Raw genomic sequence first — 21,819 nt, 5'->3', positions numbered from 1 at the left:
TTTTAAATAAAAGTCATAACTGCGACATTTATCCTAGCTATAATCAAGTAATGGAAGCTAAATTACAGTGCCGACCAGAGTGCATAGAAGTAATGGAAACTACTGCTCTAGTGCCATTACAAAATCTTTTGGATCATACAGCACATCGAATAATTAAATTGCAGTCCGATGTTTCAAGCAGTTCCCGGATGCATCTGAAATCAAATTAATCTGCAGCTACGGATTTGATGGCTCAACGGGTCATAGTATATACAAGCAAAAGTTTTTAACTGAAATACCTGGCAGTCAGCTTTCAGATCATTCTTTATTTGTAACTTCTGTTATACCCATACAAATTACAGACACTTATCATCGGAACATCTGGATAAATAGAACACCGCAGTCTATAAGATTTTGCAGACCGCTAAAAATTGATCTAGTAAAAGAAACTACTGCACACATAATTATAGAAAAAAAAGATTTAGATTTTCAAATTAACACTCCTAAACCCTTTGTTTATAAATTAGTTGAGAATGTTGGTGGGTGGTCCTGGAGGGTGGTGAGGGGTGGTGTGTTGCAAGAACAAGTACAAGTATACAAGTTTATGTACAAAATTTAAAAGCTCTAGCTTTAATTTCGAGCTCTGTGTTAAACAAATCTGAGGTGCTGGCTATATCATGCTGTGGAAGGGGGGTGATGACGTGGTCGAATCTAAAAAAATTTTATAAAAATACTCAAAATAAGTGTGCAAAGTTTCAAGGCTCTAGCTTTAAAACTAGACTTTATGCCAAAAAAAAACGACGTCTGGACCATAGTGCACTGGTAAGACGTTGCATCTCAACCGAACTAGTTCGGTGGCTGGTGCGCGGTGGGTTGTAAAGTATACAGGGCAACATTTTTTGTCTCGGTTAGTCCGGAAAGTACCCATTTAGGAACCAGCCAAATCAGTAGTTCGGGCATGGCCAATCGCCACCGCCAGTACTAGAGGGATGCCAATGGCGGAAACACGGTTGCTTTGTCATTATCGTTCTTTATTATTATAAATAGATTTAAATTAAATAAATGCAATACAATTAAGCACAATTTCACTTTGTTTCTCTGAAATTACGTTTCATTTCTTGTTTTCCTTTTGCTTTGACCGGCGTCCTTAGTTTCGTTTCTTGATTGCTTTTGTTTGCGTTTATTGCGTTCCTTTTAAAATTAAATAAATGTGAGTGCGTGTGTTGGGTGTGAAGGTGGGTGTGTTTATGAGTGTGAGTGCGAGTGGGAGTGCTGAAATGTGTAGGCGTGTGAGTGAGTGCGAGTGTGCGCTTCTGCGGCCGCAGTCTCTATAGAAGTTACAAAAAGGTACCTATCCCATCGCGCTCCTCTTCCCAGCACTCGAGCAGGTCATCGAATGTTTTGGGATTCCCCTTTTCGTAACTTTATAGAAAGTACGCGCTCGCAGCTTTTTCTTAATTTTTTCTTTTATTTTCATACTATTCGCATATTTCAAATGTGCAAGGCTGTCTTTGCTTCTCCTTCTTCCGTAGCTTTTTCCTCGCTTTCGTTTTGTTCTAAGTTTTGAGTGTATTGAAAATTTTGCACTTCTTTTTTCCGTTCATTTTAGTTTTTCCTATAGGCAAACATCTCACGCCCTAAGTTTAAATAAATATAAATAAATAAATTGTATATTAAATATATAAATGTGTATATCAATTAAAAAAAAAACAAAAAATTATACGGTTGTCATTGTGTGAGGGGTGAGTGGTGCGGTGTGTGTGCGTGCGAGCGTGGTGTCTATATGGTGAACTCTTTTCTGCTCTTAAGCTGCATCTTTCAGCAAAAGAGCGGGCACAGACAGCTGGGGCAAGAGAGAGACAAAGCGATAGCTAGACTTGCACAGTTATAGTGGTGTGATGCGTGTTGCGTGATGTGTTTTGAGGGAGAGTCCGAGTGTGGTATGACAATTTTTACTGTGATTTTGTTTTTCTCTTCTTTCTTTCAATTTCATTATGTCTTTCAACTTTTTTTGATGTTGTGGTAGTTGTAGTTTTAGTTTTCTTTCTTTCTTTTTTTCTCCTTCTGAAGGCGCTCGGACTTATGCTACGATCTTGTGGGGCTGCATCCACTTCTTCATGTAGTAGCAGAACAGGGTGGAGATGTAGAGCAGGATCATCAGCGCACAGGTCACGGCCAGCGCCAGCACCGACGTCTTCGTCGGGCAGGGTTCGATGATGGTCACAGTTTTGTCTATGCGGGGAGTAACGGGGCGGGACGAAAAGGAATTTGATGTTTATTTTCTTTTCAGTTTAAGGTTAGGCAGGCTTACCTTTGGCAAAGTCTGTGCTGGGATCTGCCTTGAAGAATTCGCGCTTCTCATCACCAAAGTCCAGGACCAGAATCTCCTGAGAGATGTTCATGGTGGTGTTCTTGGAGTCATGGCTGAGGAGAGAAAAAAAAGAGACAGACATAGAGTCAGAGTCAATACTTAATACTTATAATGATTTTGGATGGTAAGACTCACTTATCGATTGAACGACGACGCCTTCTGCCTAGTGACTCGAAAGACTCCATATTCCATTCACAGACGGCCGGCTCACAGGGGCCGAGGCAGTACTTGACATTGCACTGGAAGATGACACCGTAGCTCTCAGTGAAGCGAAAAGCCTCGTAGGTGGATTGCAGGGCATTGCCGTCGGCGGTGAATCCGGGGAAGATGGTGGGATCAGTGGGGCAGCCGTCGTCGTCGATGATCTTGAAGCTGGTGCGGGCATCCTTGGCCATGGCCACACACGAGCGGGCAAAGATGCCATAAGGAGCTGGAGAAGAGCAGATATTAGAATTCATCTTTTACCCATCTCCAGTGGGATCTACTCACTGTCTTCGGGTATCTCGATGCGGAAGTTGAGGCGGTCTCCAATGCGCACTGTCTCCACCTCGCGCTGGCGCGTGTCCAGGATGCGGATCCTTGGTGGTGGCGCTTCCGGCGACGAGTTGATGTGGATCATATCCGGATCGCGGATGGGCATCATTCCGAAAGTGATGTTCTTCGAGCTCATGTCGTATGTGCACTTTACCTTGTAGATCTTGTCTGCCTTGGTCATCACCACGCTATGGTGCTGCAGCACCACCGTGTTTGAATAGACGCCAGTCTGATGAAGATTGAGATGAAGGTGGGGGCTTGGAATTAATGACCGTGAGTCATTTAAAAGTTTTTTTTTTTGATTCACACAGGATTTTCAAGCCTCAATATACTTATGTACATATTTATGCAAAGCAGTGATCGCTAGATTCAACCAACTTGCTGATTGATCTCAGCCATATTATTTTCGCATTTATCTTGAATTGAAGGTCTTATCTTGGTGAATGCAGTTGGCCGATTTTAATGCCATGTAGCTTCGATATGTGTTTTTTGAACATTGATAATTGGAGTTCCATCAATCCAAGATCAATCTAGTAGATCGTTTAACGAACATTTGTAAATGATCATTAAGTACCTTACTATTTTTTGGCGAAGGATTGCTTTCAGTTTATAATAGGGGTCGCAGATGATCACTGATTTAAGCTTCCCAGCAAGCTCCATTTTGCAAGATAAACGAGTGAGCCGAGGCTCTATATTGTATTTATATTTAATTAAGTAATTTTGTGTTTTTGGTATTCTCAAATCTTCAAATTTGTGGACGTCACAGATTTTCCTTTTTTGTGGGGGCGTAGGGGGAAAAATTTTGAAACCAACTTCAAGCAGTATGATATCACAGAGGGGTACACAAAAAATTTGGTGGCTCTAGCTCGCATAGTCTCTACGAACTAAGCGACAAATAAGACGGACAGGCAGACATGGCTACATCGACTATCGACAATTAATATATCCCTAAACTGCGTTTAGCAGAGAAGAGGATTCCTGGAGAATCACTTACCACGCTCTGAGTGTTGCAGTCCTGTCCAATCATGGTCAGATCCAGTCGAAAGGCGTCTGAGTTGATCACATCGATGTTGCAGGTCTCGGACCGCCCCAAAGCGTAGATGCGTCCGTTGAAGGGCTTGTTGGTTCTCACCTGGACCGCGATCCTTGTGTCCTTGCAGTGAACAGAAACTAATAGAGGGAGAACTCAGAGAAATTAAACAGAGAAACAAGCAGATGATCCTTAGCTGAGCTGAGCTGGAAAGGGTGGCGAGGGAAGCGGAGGGGAGATGAAAGCAGAGATCACTCACCATCGTAGCAAGTGCCAGTCTTGTCGCAGTTGACATCGTTGCGGGTAAGGTTGGTGAGATTAGGGTCCTCAATAGTGTCCAAGCTGACGGGCAACGTGTCGATCTTGTCGAGGGTGCCTGGGGGAGAGCCGGGCCCGGAGGCGGACTTCTCGCACTGGTTCTCAAAGTACTGGCCGATGGGCTCGCCGTGGTCGATTAGGGGGCGCTCGTGATTGAGGTAGGTGGATGGGCCGTCGGGCAGGGTTTTGTGGTCAAGGTGATATAGCCGGCAGTTGTACTGGGCGCCTTGCGGCTGGCCCAGGTAGAGGAAGGAGCGGCACAGGAACTCGGACTCAATCTCGCAGGCCAGCCGGCATGCCGACTCGGAGGTCACCTGCAGCTCCTTGTCCGTGTAGTAGTGGAGGCCGACGTACTGGGCCACCTTCTCCTCAGAGACGCCCATGCGTTGGGCATTGGCGAAGGAGCGTGTATTCTTGCAGGCCTGGACCGGCTTCAAGCAGAGGTTCTCGAAGTAGTCGGTGCCCTGTGCGTCCACCAGCTGAACGAACTGGCCGGAGCTACGTCGGTCCGAGTCGCTCAGCACGCACTTCATATTGTTGTAGTCGTACTCTACGGAGCGGCATACGAAGCGCTTCTCATTGAGGCAGGCGGACAGGCAGGCCTCCTTGGTGCTAGTGTAGATGAGGGCATTGTCCAGCCCCCGAATAACCTTATTGGGCACCCGCTCGAAGGACCACGGCCGGTGGCACACGTTCTCGCTGCGCAGCTGCAGCTTCACCATGTAGTACATGTTGGCCGACCGCTGAGGCGCAGCCGAGGGATTGGCCGCTGAAGAGTCGTTCTGCAACTGGCAGTGTGTCTCCTGCGAGGGCGACAGCGGATTCACAACGAAGCTGAATGCGGCCGCCTGGCAGTCGGCCTCCTCGCGGCACCAGCCCTGGCACTCGTACAGGGATAGGTTCTTCACGCTGTAGTACGTGTTTCCCGGAAAGTCAAAGTCTGTCAACTTCTCGAAAGCCATGCGGGCTTCTACTGCGCCGCCGGGGAGCGCCACCAGGAGCACGGCCATGGCCGAGATCATAATCAGTCCCATGGAGATCGTGTGTGTGCTGCGGGTGGCACTCCCGCTGATACTGCTGGTCGATCTTGACTGCATTGTCATCTGCAAACGAGTGGAAAGAGGATCCTTGGGTTAGTCTCAGACTCTGTTCAATGATACAAAATAATGAATAGTTCTAGATGCAGAATAAAATCAACGGTTAAGGAATTCATTACGTGGAAACCATCCATAAGAATGAACCAATAGAAGGAGGAGCATCCAAAGAAGTTTAGGCGCAAGAAGGCAAATGTTGGATGAGTCCAAGGCAGGTCCAAGGTCCAAGTGCCCAGACGTTCCGCTCTATAATCCCGACTGCTGACATCCTCCATTAGAAATGTGGCCAAGAAAGTGGAGACGAAAGAGTAGCCAGTGTGACAGGCTGCATTAAAGAGGAAGCGAGCCACGAAGCCGATACTGTTGAATCCAACTGTTGCGAACTGTAGAAGTTGCTACTTCCGCTGTCGGCTCGGCCCATTACACGCTTAGCTAAACGTCGTACCACCGAACCACTGAACCAATAAAAACTGTGGCATGACCACAATACCCCACAGTCGGAGTGGCGGCAGGGATTACCCTTGGTCAGCTGGGTTCGTTGGCTCACAGAAGATATCTTCCCACATATACACCACATCCACATCTACATCGACAGCCACATTGATTGGCTGAGTGAATGCAACTGGTGAGACTTTAATGAGCTCGACAGCAGTGGCAAGCGACGGAAGGGGTTGGGATCGGTGGGGGTTTGGGATGGAGAGTGGAGAGTTTTTGTTGGCGATCTTCGCTTAGAAATTCTAATGGCTGCCCACCGATTGCCATCCCGCAGCTCTTAGTCCCCAGTTCTCTGTCCCGACCCGTCCCGCTCCGTTCCAGACACAATCTCCTTCCAATTCCAATTGCAAACTCCGGCAGCGCTAACAACTTTTTGGCATTCTTGTGGTTTCCATTCGAACGTGTAGCAAATTGCTTTCTTGCCAGCAGTTTTATCCCAGCCGTCCCAGCCATCACAGTCACACCAACGAACCCATTCATCCAATTGACCCCAGTGCGCATGTCGGCTCAGCGGGCTGACCCTGCTGTCCGAAAGAGGTAGGGATGTGGTCCCATGTGCAAGTGGGTGGGTGGTCACAAGCGGAAAGAGAAATCGATTGCGTTGATTGAAGAGAACAATCGAGTGAAGGACTCGTTCAATGAATGAGCTGTGCATTGATTTCGTGGCTGAGATGGCTGCACAAGAAGAACAGAAACAGTATGCAGTTCAGGCTCACTAGCGGAAAGAAGGATCGGTTCCTTTGAGCGGGTAGAGTGGATGGGTAGCCAATAGGCACTACGCCTATCAATCGTACACCAATTCGGAAAGTAATTCATCAATTCGAATAGTAATACACTCGACCATGGGGCAGGACTCATTCATTCATCTCGAGTCATGAATTATTTAATGTTCAAATGGTCAAACTCTTGCGGAAGCCGTATGTACATATGTACACATATGTGTATGTCGCGGTCTGAGACAGCTCTCTCGTTGCAATTATTTCAGTCATACGAGTGGTACGATTGCTCGAACCACCACTCTTTCTCTTCGCGTTCGCCTTCAGGTTCGTCCTCGCGTATTCCTGCTGTGATTATAGAGGCCGGAACGTGGCTATTACCCACAAAATTAACTGGCGGTCAGTCGCCAAACATGAGCTGCAAATGGGGAAATGGGAGTCAAAGAGTTGGGAGCCGGGAAAGGAGATTGGTCAATAGGAGCTAGCAATTGGGGAAGGATAACCCAGAGATGATAGCTGAGACTCGATAATCGAGAGAGGAGACAAAGGCCAGGGCCAAATGATGTTGTTGCCCTGGCGTGTCCGATTGCAGGGCGAACAGCAACACAGCAAGCGAACAACAACATCTGCAACATCAGCAAAATCAGCAACATCGACAACAACGACAAAGACAGCGACAACGGCAACAGAAACTACAACCGAAACAGCGACAGCGACAACAAATGTTCAGCTGTATGAAATAGGTGGCAAAGACAACGGAATGCCTGCTGAATGCCACAAACCGCAACCCCCATCCTCCTTTGACGAGCACGACGGGAACTGCAACAAGAACAACCAGCAACATAGCCAGCAGCGGAAACTCAACGGGAGCCGATCTTAAATATTGTTGTTGTCTCCACTCTGCTGTGGCAAATGCTTTTGCCCTGCACTCATGGTGCATGGCATGCCCGTTCTGAAATCTTTAGCACAAGCCATTCGATAGTTGGCACGTTTAGGAAAATTATTTAGTCCCCAGCATTCACTAACTAATGATAGTGTCTTTTAGTTCAACCAATCTATTTTTTAAATTTTACATACATACATACATACATATGTAAGCATGCACATAGAATGCTGTATTTTCATATGTACATACATATGTATGGATGGTATTTTGATTTCTACTGCGCACAGTGGGCGAAACTGCCGATCTGGCGGAATTAAAGTCAAATTTGAAATACAAAAAGCTTCACATTTTTTTTTTGTATTCGATTACCAATACACAATTTAGAATATCGATCATTATTTTTTATCGATATTCGATCGCTGTAAGCATTGCAAGTTTACATAACATACAGAAGATCACAGAAGTCTGGATTATAAATGTCGTTGCTCTAGCTCTTATAGTCTCTGAGCACTAGGCGCACATAAGGACAGACAGACATGTCTCAATCGACTCGGCTATTGATGCTGATCAATAATAAAAACTGTCACGCTATTTTACACGCTATGACTTTAAGTCCGCAAGATCGTCCGTTTCGCCCACTGTGCTGCGCCAGCATGTTAACATGGAACTAGTTGCTGGCTTTATACTGATAACTAGTTCGGAACTACCTCCTGCGCAACTAGCTACGGGTAGTCGAGCGGGAACCAGAGGTAGTTCCGCCCTAGGACATGCATGTGTTAAACTCTCCGCTGAAATACATTGCGGGTAATCGATCTGGAACCAGGGAGGTGAGAATGGTAGCTAGTGCTGCACTGGTGCGGAACTAGTTGCCTGGTACTAGAGGGTTTCTTAAGTACATACATACATACATACATACATACATACATGTATATACATACATATATATATATGTATGTATGTACATATGTAGTCGCTAATTTCCAGTCTACGTTCCCGCTCTTGAGGTTAGCTTCTCAGAAACCCTATAGAGGTTGTCGTGTTTGGTGTTTACAGCCCCTCTTCTCTTGAGAGGCGTGGGGGTTGCTTCTGCTTTGCTCACACCGCGAGGGCAAAGGAAATGCATTTGAAGCAAGAAAAGGGGAAGCAGAGCCTATTACATGATCCGCAGAGTATATATGGCAATGATCAGCGATATATGGCTGATCGCCTTGGACAGATCCGGCTGTTGTGGGCTGCCTCCCGAGGAGGAGTGTTGTGATTGCCAGCTCACGAATCTTGCTATTTATAGTCCCAGCCCGTCCTTGGACCATTTCAAATTTGAGTGGATCTGTTCTGGGATTTGGCTCCTGCAATTATAGAAACCCTCTGGAATGACGCTGGAGAGGATTGGGTGGGCTAGCTCCCTGAAGGTCACACCCCATGCCAACTTTTTTTCACTTCAGTGCTCTCTTTGCTAATTATGGGGCTGGGGATAGGAGGAATCGCAGCAGATCGATGGATAGTCACTGACTGGCTCGGCGCTTCTCCCCTCATCAACTGTGGCCGCCTCAACTGGTCAATGGTCAATGGTCTTTCTTCAGCACGCTCCCTTTACGCTGCCCCGTTCTGTGGCCAGTGGCGCGTACTTCGGGTTCGGCGGTGGAACCCGGCAATCAAGAAAATTTGCAGTTGCGCTCGCTGGCGAGGAGAAAGGAGGAACGAAATGGAATCGAATCGAATCTAAGGGAACGGCGTTCATTCTTTTAGCGGTTTTGCTGGCTGCAAAGAAGTACACTCAGAAGAAGGGGGCGAATCAGTTGAAGAAGCAGCAATACCGGACTAAAGGTTATCATTAGGTACGCTTACTTCTTCTACGTCTTCTTTGTCTTCTTCTTCTTCTTCCTCTTGCGATCTGCTTGCTTCTTCTTTGGCTGGCTTCTCCTTTATCTTGTCTTGTTTGGGGCCCCTAATTAAATGGCCCCTCAAGAGAATGGCAGTTGCATCATAAGGAGCCCACAAACGTAGAGATGGAGAGAGAAGAGATGGAGCCAGTGCTGGATTTCATTAGAGAGTGAGTGAGAGGGAAAAGGAAATCTCGAAAGTTCGAGCGGGGGGGATGGGGAACGGGGCGGCTACATTTCCATAATCGGGGAGGGGACCCGTTGTGAAAGTCCCACAGGTGTGATTATGTCAATTAAAAAAAGTAAAATTTCTTCTTCTCATGTCTGCCCTAGGAAATGAACTTAAGAATGTGCAGATAAAAAGAAGAGACAAATTATGACTGGCATACCACGCTATACGACAGAAGGGCTTCCCCTTCCGACCAAAGGGAAAACAAATTTGCGTACAAAAAAATGTCTTTGCCAAACACGTCTAATTGCATTGCTAGATCACAAAATACTAACACATTTCTCACGCAAAAATGTAATTCCACAAAAAGGTAATTCCCCTACATTTTTGCTATCTACAATTGCTCTGACTGGTAAATTTGCTTGTATGGATGTATGTACATACATATGTACATACATATACGCAAAAGAACGAAAGAGAAACAAACATGTATGTACATATGCATATGTACATATATGTACATACATATGTACACCTGTATTCTCTTTATGCTCATTCTTGTTTTCGTTTTGTTTCTAGCTGTTTGTGAGCTGTGTGTGTTCTTATCCATTTGTCTTGTGTTATCTTGCACCGTGCTAAATGGAATAAAATCGTGTTCAAAATTTAATTTTTATACCCGATACTCAAAATGAGTATTGGGGTATATTAGATTTGTGGTAAAAGTGGATGTGTGTAACGTCCAGAAGGAATCGTTTCCGACCCCATAAAGTATATATATTCTTGATCAGCATCAATAGCCGAGTCGATTGAGCCCTGTCTGTCTGTCCGTCTGTCCGTCCGTCCGTCCGTCCGTCCGTCCGTCCGTCCGTCCCCTTCAGCGCCTAGTGCTCAAAGACTATAAGAGCTATAGCAACGATGTTTTGGATCCAGACTTCTGTGATATGTCACTGCTACAAAAATATTTCAAAACTTCGCCCCGCCCACTTCCGCCCCCACAAAAGACGAATTCTGTGGCATCCACATTTTTAAAGATACGATAAAACCAAAAACGCAGAATCGTAGAGGATGACTATATCTTCTAGAGTGTAAAATCTCAACCAGATCGTATAATTATTATAGCCAGAATCAAGAAAACAATTTCATTCTTTCTCGCTCTGTCTCTCTCTAACACACAGGTTTCATGGTCGGTTTTGCCAATTGCAAAATATGAGTTCAAGGATCTCAGAACCTATAAGAGCCAGAGCAACCAAATTTGGTATCCACACTCCTGTGATATCGGACCTTGACCGTTTCGTGTCCAAATTTCGCCACACCCCCTTCCGCCCCCGCAAAGGACGAAAATCTGGGGCATCCACAAATCTCAGAGACTATTAAGGCTAGAGTTACCAAATTTGGTATCCGCACTTCTGTTAGATCTCACTATAAAACGTATATCTCAGAATTTCGCCCCACCCCCTTCCGCCCCCACAAAGAACGAAAATCTGTTGCATCCACAATATTGCACATTCGAGAAAACTTAAAACGCGGAATCATAGATAATGACCATATCTATGAGATTGCTGAATCTGGATTAGATCAGATGATTTTTATAGCCAATAGGAACAAATCAATTTGCAGTGGCTACGCAGCCACCGACGTCACGCTCAGACTGATTTTCTGTCTCTCTCGCACGCACTCTTTGTCGTGTCGTTCAATATTAGCGGCGTCTGCCGGAGGAGAGCCATACTGACTAAGTATCGGGTATAAATGTAGAGTTGCGGTGTCCGCAGCAACTCACAACGTTCCCGCTCGTTTTTATTTTCAAACCGTGTTATTTCATGGCCGTGTGAAAACAGACCGTGTAAAAAAGACCGTGTACAAACAGAATTAGGTGTATAAGGCAAAGCACTTGTTCTCCTTTGAGTTTCCCATTTAAAAGCATCAGCGAGAGCTGAAATTATGGCGTGGCATCGACTCAGTCACTAATACTCGATCTCCTACCGTGCTCTCCCACTTCCACCCCCCAAGTACCTCACATACTACTGTCCTTACTGTGGTACGTCATGGAAAATCCTGAGGAAATTTGTCAGAGATGAGGAGGAAACAGTAAATGCCAAATAATTGGTCATGGCAAATGCCATGCGATTTGCTTGTCAATCAAAACGAAATGGAATATTTCACAGGCAAGAGTGGCAGTGGTCGGAGGGACGGACCAACCATTCACTTTGCATTCGATGTGCACTTGTTCCACATAACCTCTCAAGTGCTTCGCACACGGTCCGATCGAATCCAACAGCCAATATGCAACGTCCAACAACACGCGCAGCCAGCAAAACATCTCCGCCAAAGGAATTATGAGTGTGCACATGTGTCAGTGTGACCGGATGTCTGTCTCTCTGTCTCTTTGTCTCTGTATTTTTCTCTCCACCCTCCCTTCCCTCTCTCGCGCTCTCCCGCTCTATGGCTATGTCTGACATCTTTGGTGTGTTTACCCTGTCCACTCGATCAATTGGCGAAACACATCGAGTATCGTAGATACCGGCAAAAAGAAATGGTCTTCAACGAAAAAACAAAAAAATAAGCAAAAAGGAATAAGGAACAAGGAACAAGAAATAATGGGAAGGAAGCTTTAGAATCCGAATCTTTTGATACCCTAGAAATTATAGACCTTGCAATGGCGGCTTTTTGGTATGGTCATCTGATTATGATTACCTCTGGCTTAGCTATGAAGGAACGCTTATTTGTAAGAACACAATTGCAGAAGATTGGTTGTATTATGTGTCTAGCCAGCAGTTTTTAAGGCTAACGGACTAGTCTGCTCTAACATATGGTGCATACAAAAATACTTACATATGTATGTACATATGCGGAAATGATTAATGATAACATCTGCCTAAATCGTGGCACCCTCTGCATGGGTATCGGCAAGAGCAGAGGAACAGAGGAACAGAGGAAACCTTTTCATTTAATGCAATTTGTTGCCGCTGCGGTTCTTGTCACAGGACGCGAATGTGCATGGGGTATAGAACAAAAAGAGAGGGAAACCGAGACAGTGAGGGAGGGAGGAAGCATACTCAATCAACTAACTGGAGGCGGCTTTCTTTTTACCCTTACCCTTCTCCTTACCCCTTACCCCTTACCCCTTACCTATCCCCTTTCCTTACCTTTCCTATGTGGGCTCACAACTCACGCTGCATTTGCAATTATGTAATTTTCAATCATCGCCAAGCATAAAGAAGCGCAAAGACGTGCCAGCGAGCCAAGTTGAAGCACCTGCCATGCGTGCATACTCTTGTCGCTTCTTTCTCGTGGCTCCCCATACGCAGGTGCCGGTTCCCCATTCCCTTCTATGTATAACCATTTCTGTAATAGAAGTGCGAAGAAGTAATAATTGCTATCGAACAATGAACGCGGCCAGCAGCTCAAGCAGTTCCAGCCAGCAGCTGCCAGTCACACATCTCTGCATATTACACTATTCACTACGGCCACATCCACATCCACTCTACGTATTCCCATTCGCAATCTTGAGTGTTCCCAATCCCAGTCTCAGTGGCACTACTGTGCGGTGTGTGTATAAACGAAAATATTAAAAGTAATAATTAAAAAATGCTAGCGAAGAGAGAGCGAGAGAGATCGAAGAGTGAGCAGACCTTCTAAGACAAAATGCATTGGGATTCAGTTCAGCTTCAATTTAGAGCAGCGATGTTAGTCTTCCCCTCTCTAGTAGTGCTGCCTCCCGCAGTGGACCCCACCGCCATAGAAAAGTGATGCAGCTGCGCCTCGGTCAAGCGCCATCTATTAGTCTGCGCTGTACTATCGAGAACCGTTAGAAATTTAACAGAGTTGACACCCACTTCGAGGCAGACAAAATTTGATCAGGTTTAGTATGGTGGAAAGAGGGGGAAAAATAAAAAATAAAAAATAAAACCAGAAGGAAAGACAGCATGCCACTTCGAGGCTCGAACTATTAATATTGAACTACCGATGTTTAGCATATCTAGAGTTTATATGGCAACTATACAATTTGGTAATCCGACTTGGATCAAATATGATATCTATGGAAAAACTTAAAGACCTCAGCTTAGTTGGGTAATTTGATGGTCTACAGCACTATCGAAGCTTCCTTTTTGGCCTTTATAAACATCGGTGGTAGATCATAGCACCCATACACTCGTAATCGTGCATATGTATATAGTTTGAAAAACACAATCAGGTTTCCAGCACACATTCGAGCTCAAGCAGAACTGGTCTGGGACCCTGAAAAGCCCGGAAAGTGGCTTGAACCAAGAGAAAGGTGTCGCTCCTCAAAAGGGGATGCTTAAAGGTGGGCATCCCAGGGCGGGGCCATGTGAAAAATAGATGCAGCTGCCTCTTTTGGCCATTGTTGCTGGGGTTCTGGTTCTGCTGGTGCGCTTCTTTGTCTTACATTTTATTCTTCTTTTTCGTTAGAACCGGAAATTTATTGCATAACAAGTTGGCCAAGCAACGATATTTTCCTCTATGGTCTTGGTCTTTGGAGCTGCCTCAAGGTTGTTGCAGCACACTCACACCAGGATTCACCTGGACATACTTACATATGTATGTGGCAAGTGGATAGTTATTTGAAAGTGCTGGGTCCCCGTCGCCGTCGATGCAGGCAACAAGATATGCAACATGAGCAAAGGAATGAGGAGGGTATGGGAGCATGAGTATGATAAGAAGTGGGAGCCGAAACGGGTGTGGCTCTTGCCTCCTGTTCAGCCTCCTGGATCGTGCAGCGTGCAACATTCAACAGAAACGATACAAAAAGAAACAAAACATTTTATAAATTCTTGCCACAGAATAAATGGTTTGAATGGTTTTTTCGATGGGGCTTCGCTCCAGATGCGTATCGCAGTGGAGGTAGGGTGGAGTGGACACATTAGGGGGCAGGGTACACTGTGGATAGTGGAACTCTATACCTGCATACCTCCCTTCCGCCACTGCTCGCTTGGTGTCTTCTTTTTGGCAGTTGTCCCATCAATTGCTCATTGTCAGATTCATTCTGCCACAAAGAGGTAGGGAGTCGGCTCCAAATAGAGAAAGAGATAGCAGCAAAGAATTAGCGTGACAGCAACGAGAACAGAGGGTGATGGTTGCCACCGAGGCTCTCTGCGCTTCGCGGAAGTTGGCCAGCAAAAACCATTAGCCCAAGCGGAGATGGAGATGGGCACAGACTGAGGATGAAGCTGAGGGATTGGGGCACCACCAGCTTGCAGCAGCAACAACAAAGAACAGAAGTCATTAGAGGTGCCTTTGAGGCCGCGGAATGTGTCCGAGAGCCCCAGCTCGAAAACTCTCTCAAAAGAATTCAAGACTTTACTTCGACTGCCCCTGCAACATCAACATCAGGTCTCAAGTGCCAGGCAACAACGTTGCATGATTTATGGCAATTATGAGAAGCTACATCAGCAGCCACAACAGCAGCAACATCACCAACACCAGGCTGTCCCGATGACAAGATAGCTGGGGCAGTGGATGAGGCAGTGGCTGAGGATGTAGCAGGCTGTGGAAATGGCCATACCAGAAGAAGCAAATGAACTTTGATAGCAACTGCAAGTGTGGACTTCAAAGTTTCAGCAATTAATTTCAATTGCACTCGAGCGCCCCAAAAATGTTGGCATGGCCATAGCCAGGCCTGCATTAGCATTGTAGGCAGTGCTGTCCCGAAGAGAGTCCACCTGGAATGCTGGGAAATTGGGGAAAAACTGTTTGTTGGAGTCATCCTCACTTTGAGGATCACTGCAACAAGAGGAGAGGCATTTAGGTGGAAACATGACAGTTGAGACATCAGATGGAAAACCGAGAGAGATCGGAGACCTCAACGTGATTGGTATTTAAGGAGAATCCCCCGTGGGAGCAATCAGCAATCCATTGATTGAAATCAACTAAGCCGGAAGTGTTGCAGACCAATTAAAAGACCAATTAGCGTAAAGATTCTTCGAAAAGAAAGTGATCACATTCAATCTTCTACTTCTTCCAACTAGGAATGAACAATAGAAGAACAGATTACAAATTACAGATCCTTGTTTTAACTCAGAGGATCGGTCTTCAATTAAAACCTTCTGGCAGAGCTTTTTAACATGTGATCATCTTGTAGACATTTAAAAAAGGTTAACTTTCCACACAATCGAGCAGTGTGCATTTTCACCATTAACCTCCTTTTGCGGTTCCAGAACCATCGACCATTGTCCATCGATCACCAGATCTGGAGAAACAGGGAAGGAGAGCTGTCAGGCATCATTATACTTTAGCCAAGTATGATATCTTGGCCATGTATATTGCATCGCTCTTTACAACAGGCCTAACACTTTGCCTCCTCCTCAACAACAACAACAAAGAAAAGTACCTGGATCGCATCTGCATCTACATATGTACTGATAACCCAGTTGGGTGTAGACTAGAGCTCTCTGGGCAACTGGCGCTAGATAGACACAGCCGCAGCCCAGGTCTGAGGCCCTCATTAAAAATACTTGCAATTTATAGAGGAAAACAAGCTAGAGCCGGCTCTGCCCTCAGCCTCGGCCTATTTTTAAATGCAAAACTCGCGCCGTCACCCGACAAGACAATCAGGACATGGAAATAATTGAATGCGCCACAGCCGAAGACCAATACCAAGACCCAGACCAAGAAAGGGGCAGTCGCAGCAGCAGGTGGGGTAAAGTGGGTTGTGTGTCAGCAACAGGAGCAAAAGGAATGGCAAATGGAAATGGCAACAGATGAAGATGACCAATTTGCTGCAACATGTTCCAAGGCAGCGCAGCACAGCACAACACAAGACAGGGAGGACAGTTGAAACACCCGGTGGATAAGCAAATGTAAACCAACTTGCATTAGTGCCACCTGCCCCACCACCCCTCCGGTGCCATGGTTTCTGTGGCCTATTGCGGCTCATTTAGTAATTTGTGCAATGTTAAGAACAACATTTGTTAATGGCAGCATACCAGTTTCTGAATCGGCAATACTTTGTGGTCCTCTTATTAAGGGTGGCGTTGCAAAATGCCCCTTAAATGAAGTGTAAATCAACCAAAAGATACTAACACTAGTGCCTACTGCCCCACTGCTGAATCCATCAAACGATCTCCTTCAAACTGCTAATTATACCCACTGCATACCCAATTATACACTGCACGAGTAATTTGCACATTAGTATAAGAAGTTGAATGTTAACTATTTATTGTTGGCTTAAATGTTAACCAATCGGGCTGAAACTTTGGGAGCTGGATTATATTTTAATGTTCTAAATCATAATAGTATTTTTGAACTTTGACCTGAAGTCGCCACCTCTAAACGTTGTCGAATCAGGCTGAAACTTTATATTTTATTGTTTTATAACAAGAGGAACATTTTGAGACCCTGAGACCTTTGAAAATTAAACTTTTATAAATAAGCGCAACCCTAATATACATATACATATGTATGTATACTTTATGGGGTCGGAAACGATTCCTTCTGGACGTTACACACATCCATTTTCACCACAAATCTAATATACCCCTATACTCATTTTTAGTATCGGGTATACAAATTCAAGATATGGTGTTGCCGATCGGAGATTAAAAGTGCGCGAAATTGAAGACATTTTAATTTTAATTTACTAAAGTTTCGATTGGGCAACATTTTAGCTGTAGCAATATTGGCTGCGCAAACAAAAGACTTCTGCAGCTTACTTTTGATACAAAACGAATGGATGAAGAATGTCTTAGAGAAGTTTAAGAAAGAGGGATAGGAAGAGGAGAGAGAGAGAGAGAGAGAGAGAGAGACCATGACATTCCATTCCACGGCAATCCGTTTCATTCCATTCCGTTTCGTTCCGTTTTCTAACTGTTTCCAGCGATTAGGCAAATCGATTTGACCAAACGCGCAAATTACCAACATTTTACTGTCAATTATGGGTCATTATTGAACCAATTAGACCCGTCTCTCCTCTCTATCAACTCTTGCGACCATCTCACCGCTCTATCTTCTCTTCACCCTCTCTTCCACTTCTCTCTCTCCCTCTCTTCTCCCAAATGCAATATTAAACAAATTGAAATGGAAAGAAAGTTGAATGCAAATAATTGTGCGTAAATTGATCAGAGAAAGAGCCAAAAGAGGCATATACGAGGGGGGTGGTGCTACGAGATAGAAGCAGAGGTACAAGTAGAAGCCATGCCATTAAACAAGCCAATCATGAAGATGCGGGCCAAGAGAGAGACAGAGGCAGATAGATAGAGGAGGGAACTCGTTGGCAAGGTGCTATTTGCTATTTGTTTATGTGGGCTTTAACAGTTTGCGGACGTTTGCCGTTAGTTGACCTGGTTAACATCGGCCAACTGTCAGAGAATCCACCAGAAAGACAGAGAAACACAGGGAAAGATAGAGACACAGAGAGAGAGGGAGAGATAAGGAGAGATAGATAAAAAGAGAGAGAGAGAGATCACTGAAGAGTGCGAGAGATATCTAACTACGATTTGAATGCTCAAAATTGTTGTACTGGCAGATGGCAAAAGGTCATCCATCCATCGTAGTTCCTCAATTACATCCTCTCCCCAGCCCACACAAATTACCCGCAACGCACGTAGTCAGATAGATGATTAGACCAGGAACAGGAGGGGATTGGGTGGGCATGCGGTTGGAAATGTGGATGGGAATGTGGATGTGGATGTGCATAAGCCAAGCAATAGAGAATGCTGCACTGTCATTAGTCGGCCCTCGAGCCCCTTGAAGATGATCATCCGATAATGCTGTTTGCTCAATTCACTCTTCACTCCATCCACCAGCGATCCTCTCCCCAGGGACAATATGCTTGCATGTTAATGACGCACAATTGCAGGGCCTCGACTTCCACATCAGCATCCACATCAGCAAGCCATCCAAGTGCAAATCCACATCCACATCAATGGCTAAGTTCCAACACATTGGAATGCCAACAATGGCCCCACCTGGACTGAATTGGCCGGACAGACGTGGAGTCTGTCGCACTGGCCGATTTAGTTGCAGCTCGGTTCGCGCCTAACAGAAGGGGGTATCAGAAACAATGTGGCTTATTTGATTTGCTGGGAATTCGGTTTCGAGGGAGCCAAATAGGATCCCTTCTTGGTAAGGCTTTGACTCTTTTTCAATGATTCCTACTTTCCTCCTTGTTTGGATTTATGCTTCAGGCTACGGTCCTTACTAAGATCCTTTCTACAATAGAATAACCAACAACCAAATCGAATTTGCCTGCCTTCTTTTTTATGAACGTTGATTCTATATCTAGAATTATATTGACATAATTCCTTCGAACACTATTGACGCATCGCGCGCCATCATCTTATGCGCTGCCTCCCTATTTATACCTCTAGATACATTTCATAGTGTCTTTATACCCGATACTCAAAATGAGTATTGGGGTATATTAGATTTGTGGTAAAAGTGGATGTGTGTAACGTCCAGAAGGAATCGTTTCCGACCCCATAAAGTATATATATTCTTGATCAGCATCAATAGCCGAGTCGATTGAGCCATGTCTGTCTGTCCGTCTGTCCGTCGCCCTCAGCGCCTAGTGCTCAAAGACTATAAGAGCGAGAGCAACGATGTTTTGGATCCAGACTTCTGTGATATGTCACTGCTACAAGAATATTTCAAAACTTTGCCCCGCCCACTTCCGCCCCCACAAAGGGCGAAAATCTGTGGCATCCACAATTTTGACGACACGAGAAAACTAAAAACGCAGAATCGTAGAGGATGACTATATCTTCTAGAGTGCAAAATCTGAAGCAGATCGTATAATTATTATAGCCAGAATCAAGAAAACAATTTCATTCTTTCTCGCTCTGTCTCTCTCTAACACACAGGTTTAATGGTCGGTTTTGCCAATTGCAAAATATGAGTTCAAGGATCTCAGAACCTATAAGAGCCAGAGCAACCAAATTTGGTATCCACACTCCTGTGATATCGGAGCTTGACCGTTTTGTGTCAAAATTTCGCCAGACCCCCTTCCGCCCCCGCAAAGGACGAAAATCTGAGGCATCCTCAAATCTCAGAGACTATTAAGGCTAGAGTAACAAAATTTGGTACACACACTCCTTTAAGATGTCACTATAAAACGTATATCTCAAAATTTCGCCCCACCCCCTTGCGCCCCCACAAAGAACGAAAATCTGTTGCATCCACAATATTGCAGATTCGAGAAAACTAAAAACGCAGAATCATAGATAATGACCATATCTATCCGGTTGCGGAATCTGGATCAGATCGGATCATTTTTGTACCCAAAAGGAACAAATCAATTTGCACTGGCTACGCAGCGCCTGACGTCACGCTCAGACTGATTTCTGTCTCTCTCGCACGCACTCTTTGTCGTGTCGTTTAATATTAGCGGCGTCTGCCGGAGGAGAGCCATACTGACTAAGTATCGGGTATAAATGTAGAGTTGCGGTCTCCGCAGCAACTCACAACGTTCCCCCTCGTTCTTTCTTCGCTTTGCATTTGCTATTTGCAATCGTCAAATTGTGCGCAAACGAAGCGAAAGTGCTGTGAATTTTATTATTATCAGGTAAGTGCAGTGTTTAAATAATTAATAATATGTGTGCGCGCGTGGTAAATAAAGAAAATCTTAATTGTATAAAAAGTCAAATTTGTGAAAAAACTGTGCTCAAATTATATTAATGTTTCGCTGTATTCACATTATGCTCGTATGCTCGGGAATAAAAGACGAATAAAGAAATAGCATATAAATCCGTATTAGCGAATTAAATTGTTATAATCTGCGGTGGGCACGAAATTGCAATTTTTGAGCAGTCCAGCGCAACACAAACCACAAAAGAAAAGCAACAAAAAGTAACCCTTATTTGTGCGGCTTGGCTCGAGCAGGTACATTTTTTTGCGCGTGTTTTGTTTTTGTTGTTGGAGGAAATGAACAGCCCACCGCTGACCTAGAGTGAACATTGTTGTTTTTGTTGAAACAAACAACCGTTTTAAAAATCGAACAAATTCTTACTTTTTAGACAATTGAACCAAATTAATAGTAATTGTACATACATATGTATATGTATATAATATATAATATATCCATATTATTTCAGCGGCGGTGAAGATGAAAATACCCAACGAGCCAGCAGAAAAAGTGATTCGGAAGGCTATTCACAATATTAAGAATAGCTATTTTCAAAAGGGCGCAGGGGACAAATAATACAAAGCTCTGGCATCCTTAGACAATAATTAATAATAATTTTTAATAAATAAAACTAATTGGAAAAATAAACAATTGAATGTATTACTTTTTTATATTAAATGCATGATTTTTCGGGAAAAATCATCACCTAAAAAAAGCATGATTTTTGGGTAAAAATCATCGCTTATTATGTGCATGATCTTTAAGCCAAAAAATCATCACTTATAAAATGCATGATTTTTCGTGAAAAATCATCGCTTATTAAGTGCATGATTTTTCGGCAACGCTCGATGACAATGTCAACGATTATGCCCTAGGACATCTCCATGTTAAAGTAAACAGCTCAGCGTATGGCCGGTCATCGACTATGTCATCGGGGGTAGTGACGCGGTCATCGACGTGTCATCGATGACCCGTACTGCAGGGTTAGTATCGGGTATAACTGTAGAGTTGCGGTCTCCGCAGCAACTCACAACGTTCCCCCTCGTTTTTCTTTTAAAAACTACAGTCATTGCATTCCCAAGCAATGGATAATCACTTGCGATAGGCCCACCGCTCAATCGACTATCCCATTCGATCTCCCATTTGCCGATCTCTCATGGGATGAGGTGATGGCCACTTGACCGGCTTGGGCTCAGCCAGGTGTGGAAGAGCAGTTTCGATATGATATGGGGAGTCGGCGTTGTCTAACGTGCTCCCCCATCTAGCTGCCGCTTCCCCCAGTCCCTGATCGCAATTGAACGAAAGCATAAGCCCACGTGGAAAGCGGTCACAAGAAGTAGGCCAAGTTCTGGCGGCATTCAAGCACAGACACACTCACACATCGGACATGCACGAAAAGCGGACGTCGCCAATGGCGGTTTGGGAGCAACCATTGCAACTACTTCGGCCTCTGTCTCCGCTTTAGCTGTAGCAAGCAGCATCAGCAACAGCAACAGCAGCAGCGTCAATCGCCTTTGCCTCCGCTTCAGCTTCAGCCCCAGTCTGAACCATGCAAATCCGTTCAAATGCAGGAATTGGATGTGGGTCAGGCGGATATTCAGTTGGCTGGCGCTGTAGCGGACACTGGCCCCTGTCCAGGCCAGCATGATGTTTGGAGCGGCCTAATCTCAGGTAGAGCTGGCTCTTCCCTCCCTCTATCCAGCTCCAGGTGTACCAGTGCTGCACTTGAAGTGTCGGGAAGCTGTTGGGGGGGTTGGCTAAATAAAACCAG

General features: G+C 44.9%; 1 protein-coding gene across 1 annotated transcript in view; it reads right to left on the bottom strand.

Moving 5' to 3' along the window:
• Positions 1 to 990: 990 nt before the first annotated feature.
• Positions 991 to 21,819, bottom strand: part of LOC108151131 — a 47,017-nt gene continuing 26,188 nt past the window's right edge. The window contains exons 3-8 of the mRNA XM_017279558.2: positions 4,174 to 5,335; positions 3,879 to 4,054; positions 2,840 to 3,113; positions 2,486 to 2,780; positions 2,291 to 2,403; positions 991 to 2,211 (exon numbers count right to left, since the gene is read on the bottom strand). Of these exons, the coding sequence (XP_017135047.1) occupies positions 2,060 to 2,211; positions 2,291 to 2,403; positions 2,486 to 2,780; positions 2,840 to 3,113; positions 3,879 to 4,054; positions 4,174 to 5,335 (2,172 nt within the window). The 3' untranslated portion in view covers positions 991 to 2,059. The remainder of the gene's footprint in view (positions 2,212 to 2,290; positions 2,404 to 2,485; positions 2,781 to 2,839; positions 3,114 to 3,878; positions 4,055 to 4,173; positions 5,336 to 21,819) is intronic.

Source organism: Drosophila miranda, chromosome XL (genome assembly GCF_003369915.1).
Source record: "Drosophila miranda strain MSH22 chromosome XL, D.miranda_PacBio2.1, whole genome shotgun sequence".
NCBI classification, from domain to species: domain Eukaryota; kingdom Metazoa; phylum Arthropoda; class Insecta; order Diptera; family Drosophilidae; genus Drosophila; species Drosophila miranda.
Note: the sequence above shows the minus strand (reverse complement) of the source record. Positions and strands in the feature narration are given on the sequence as shown.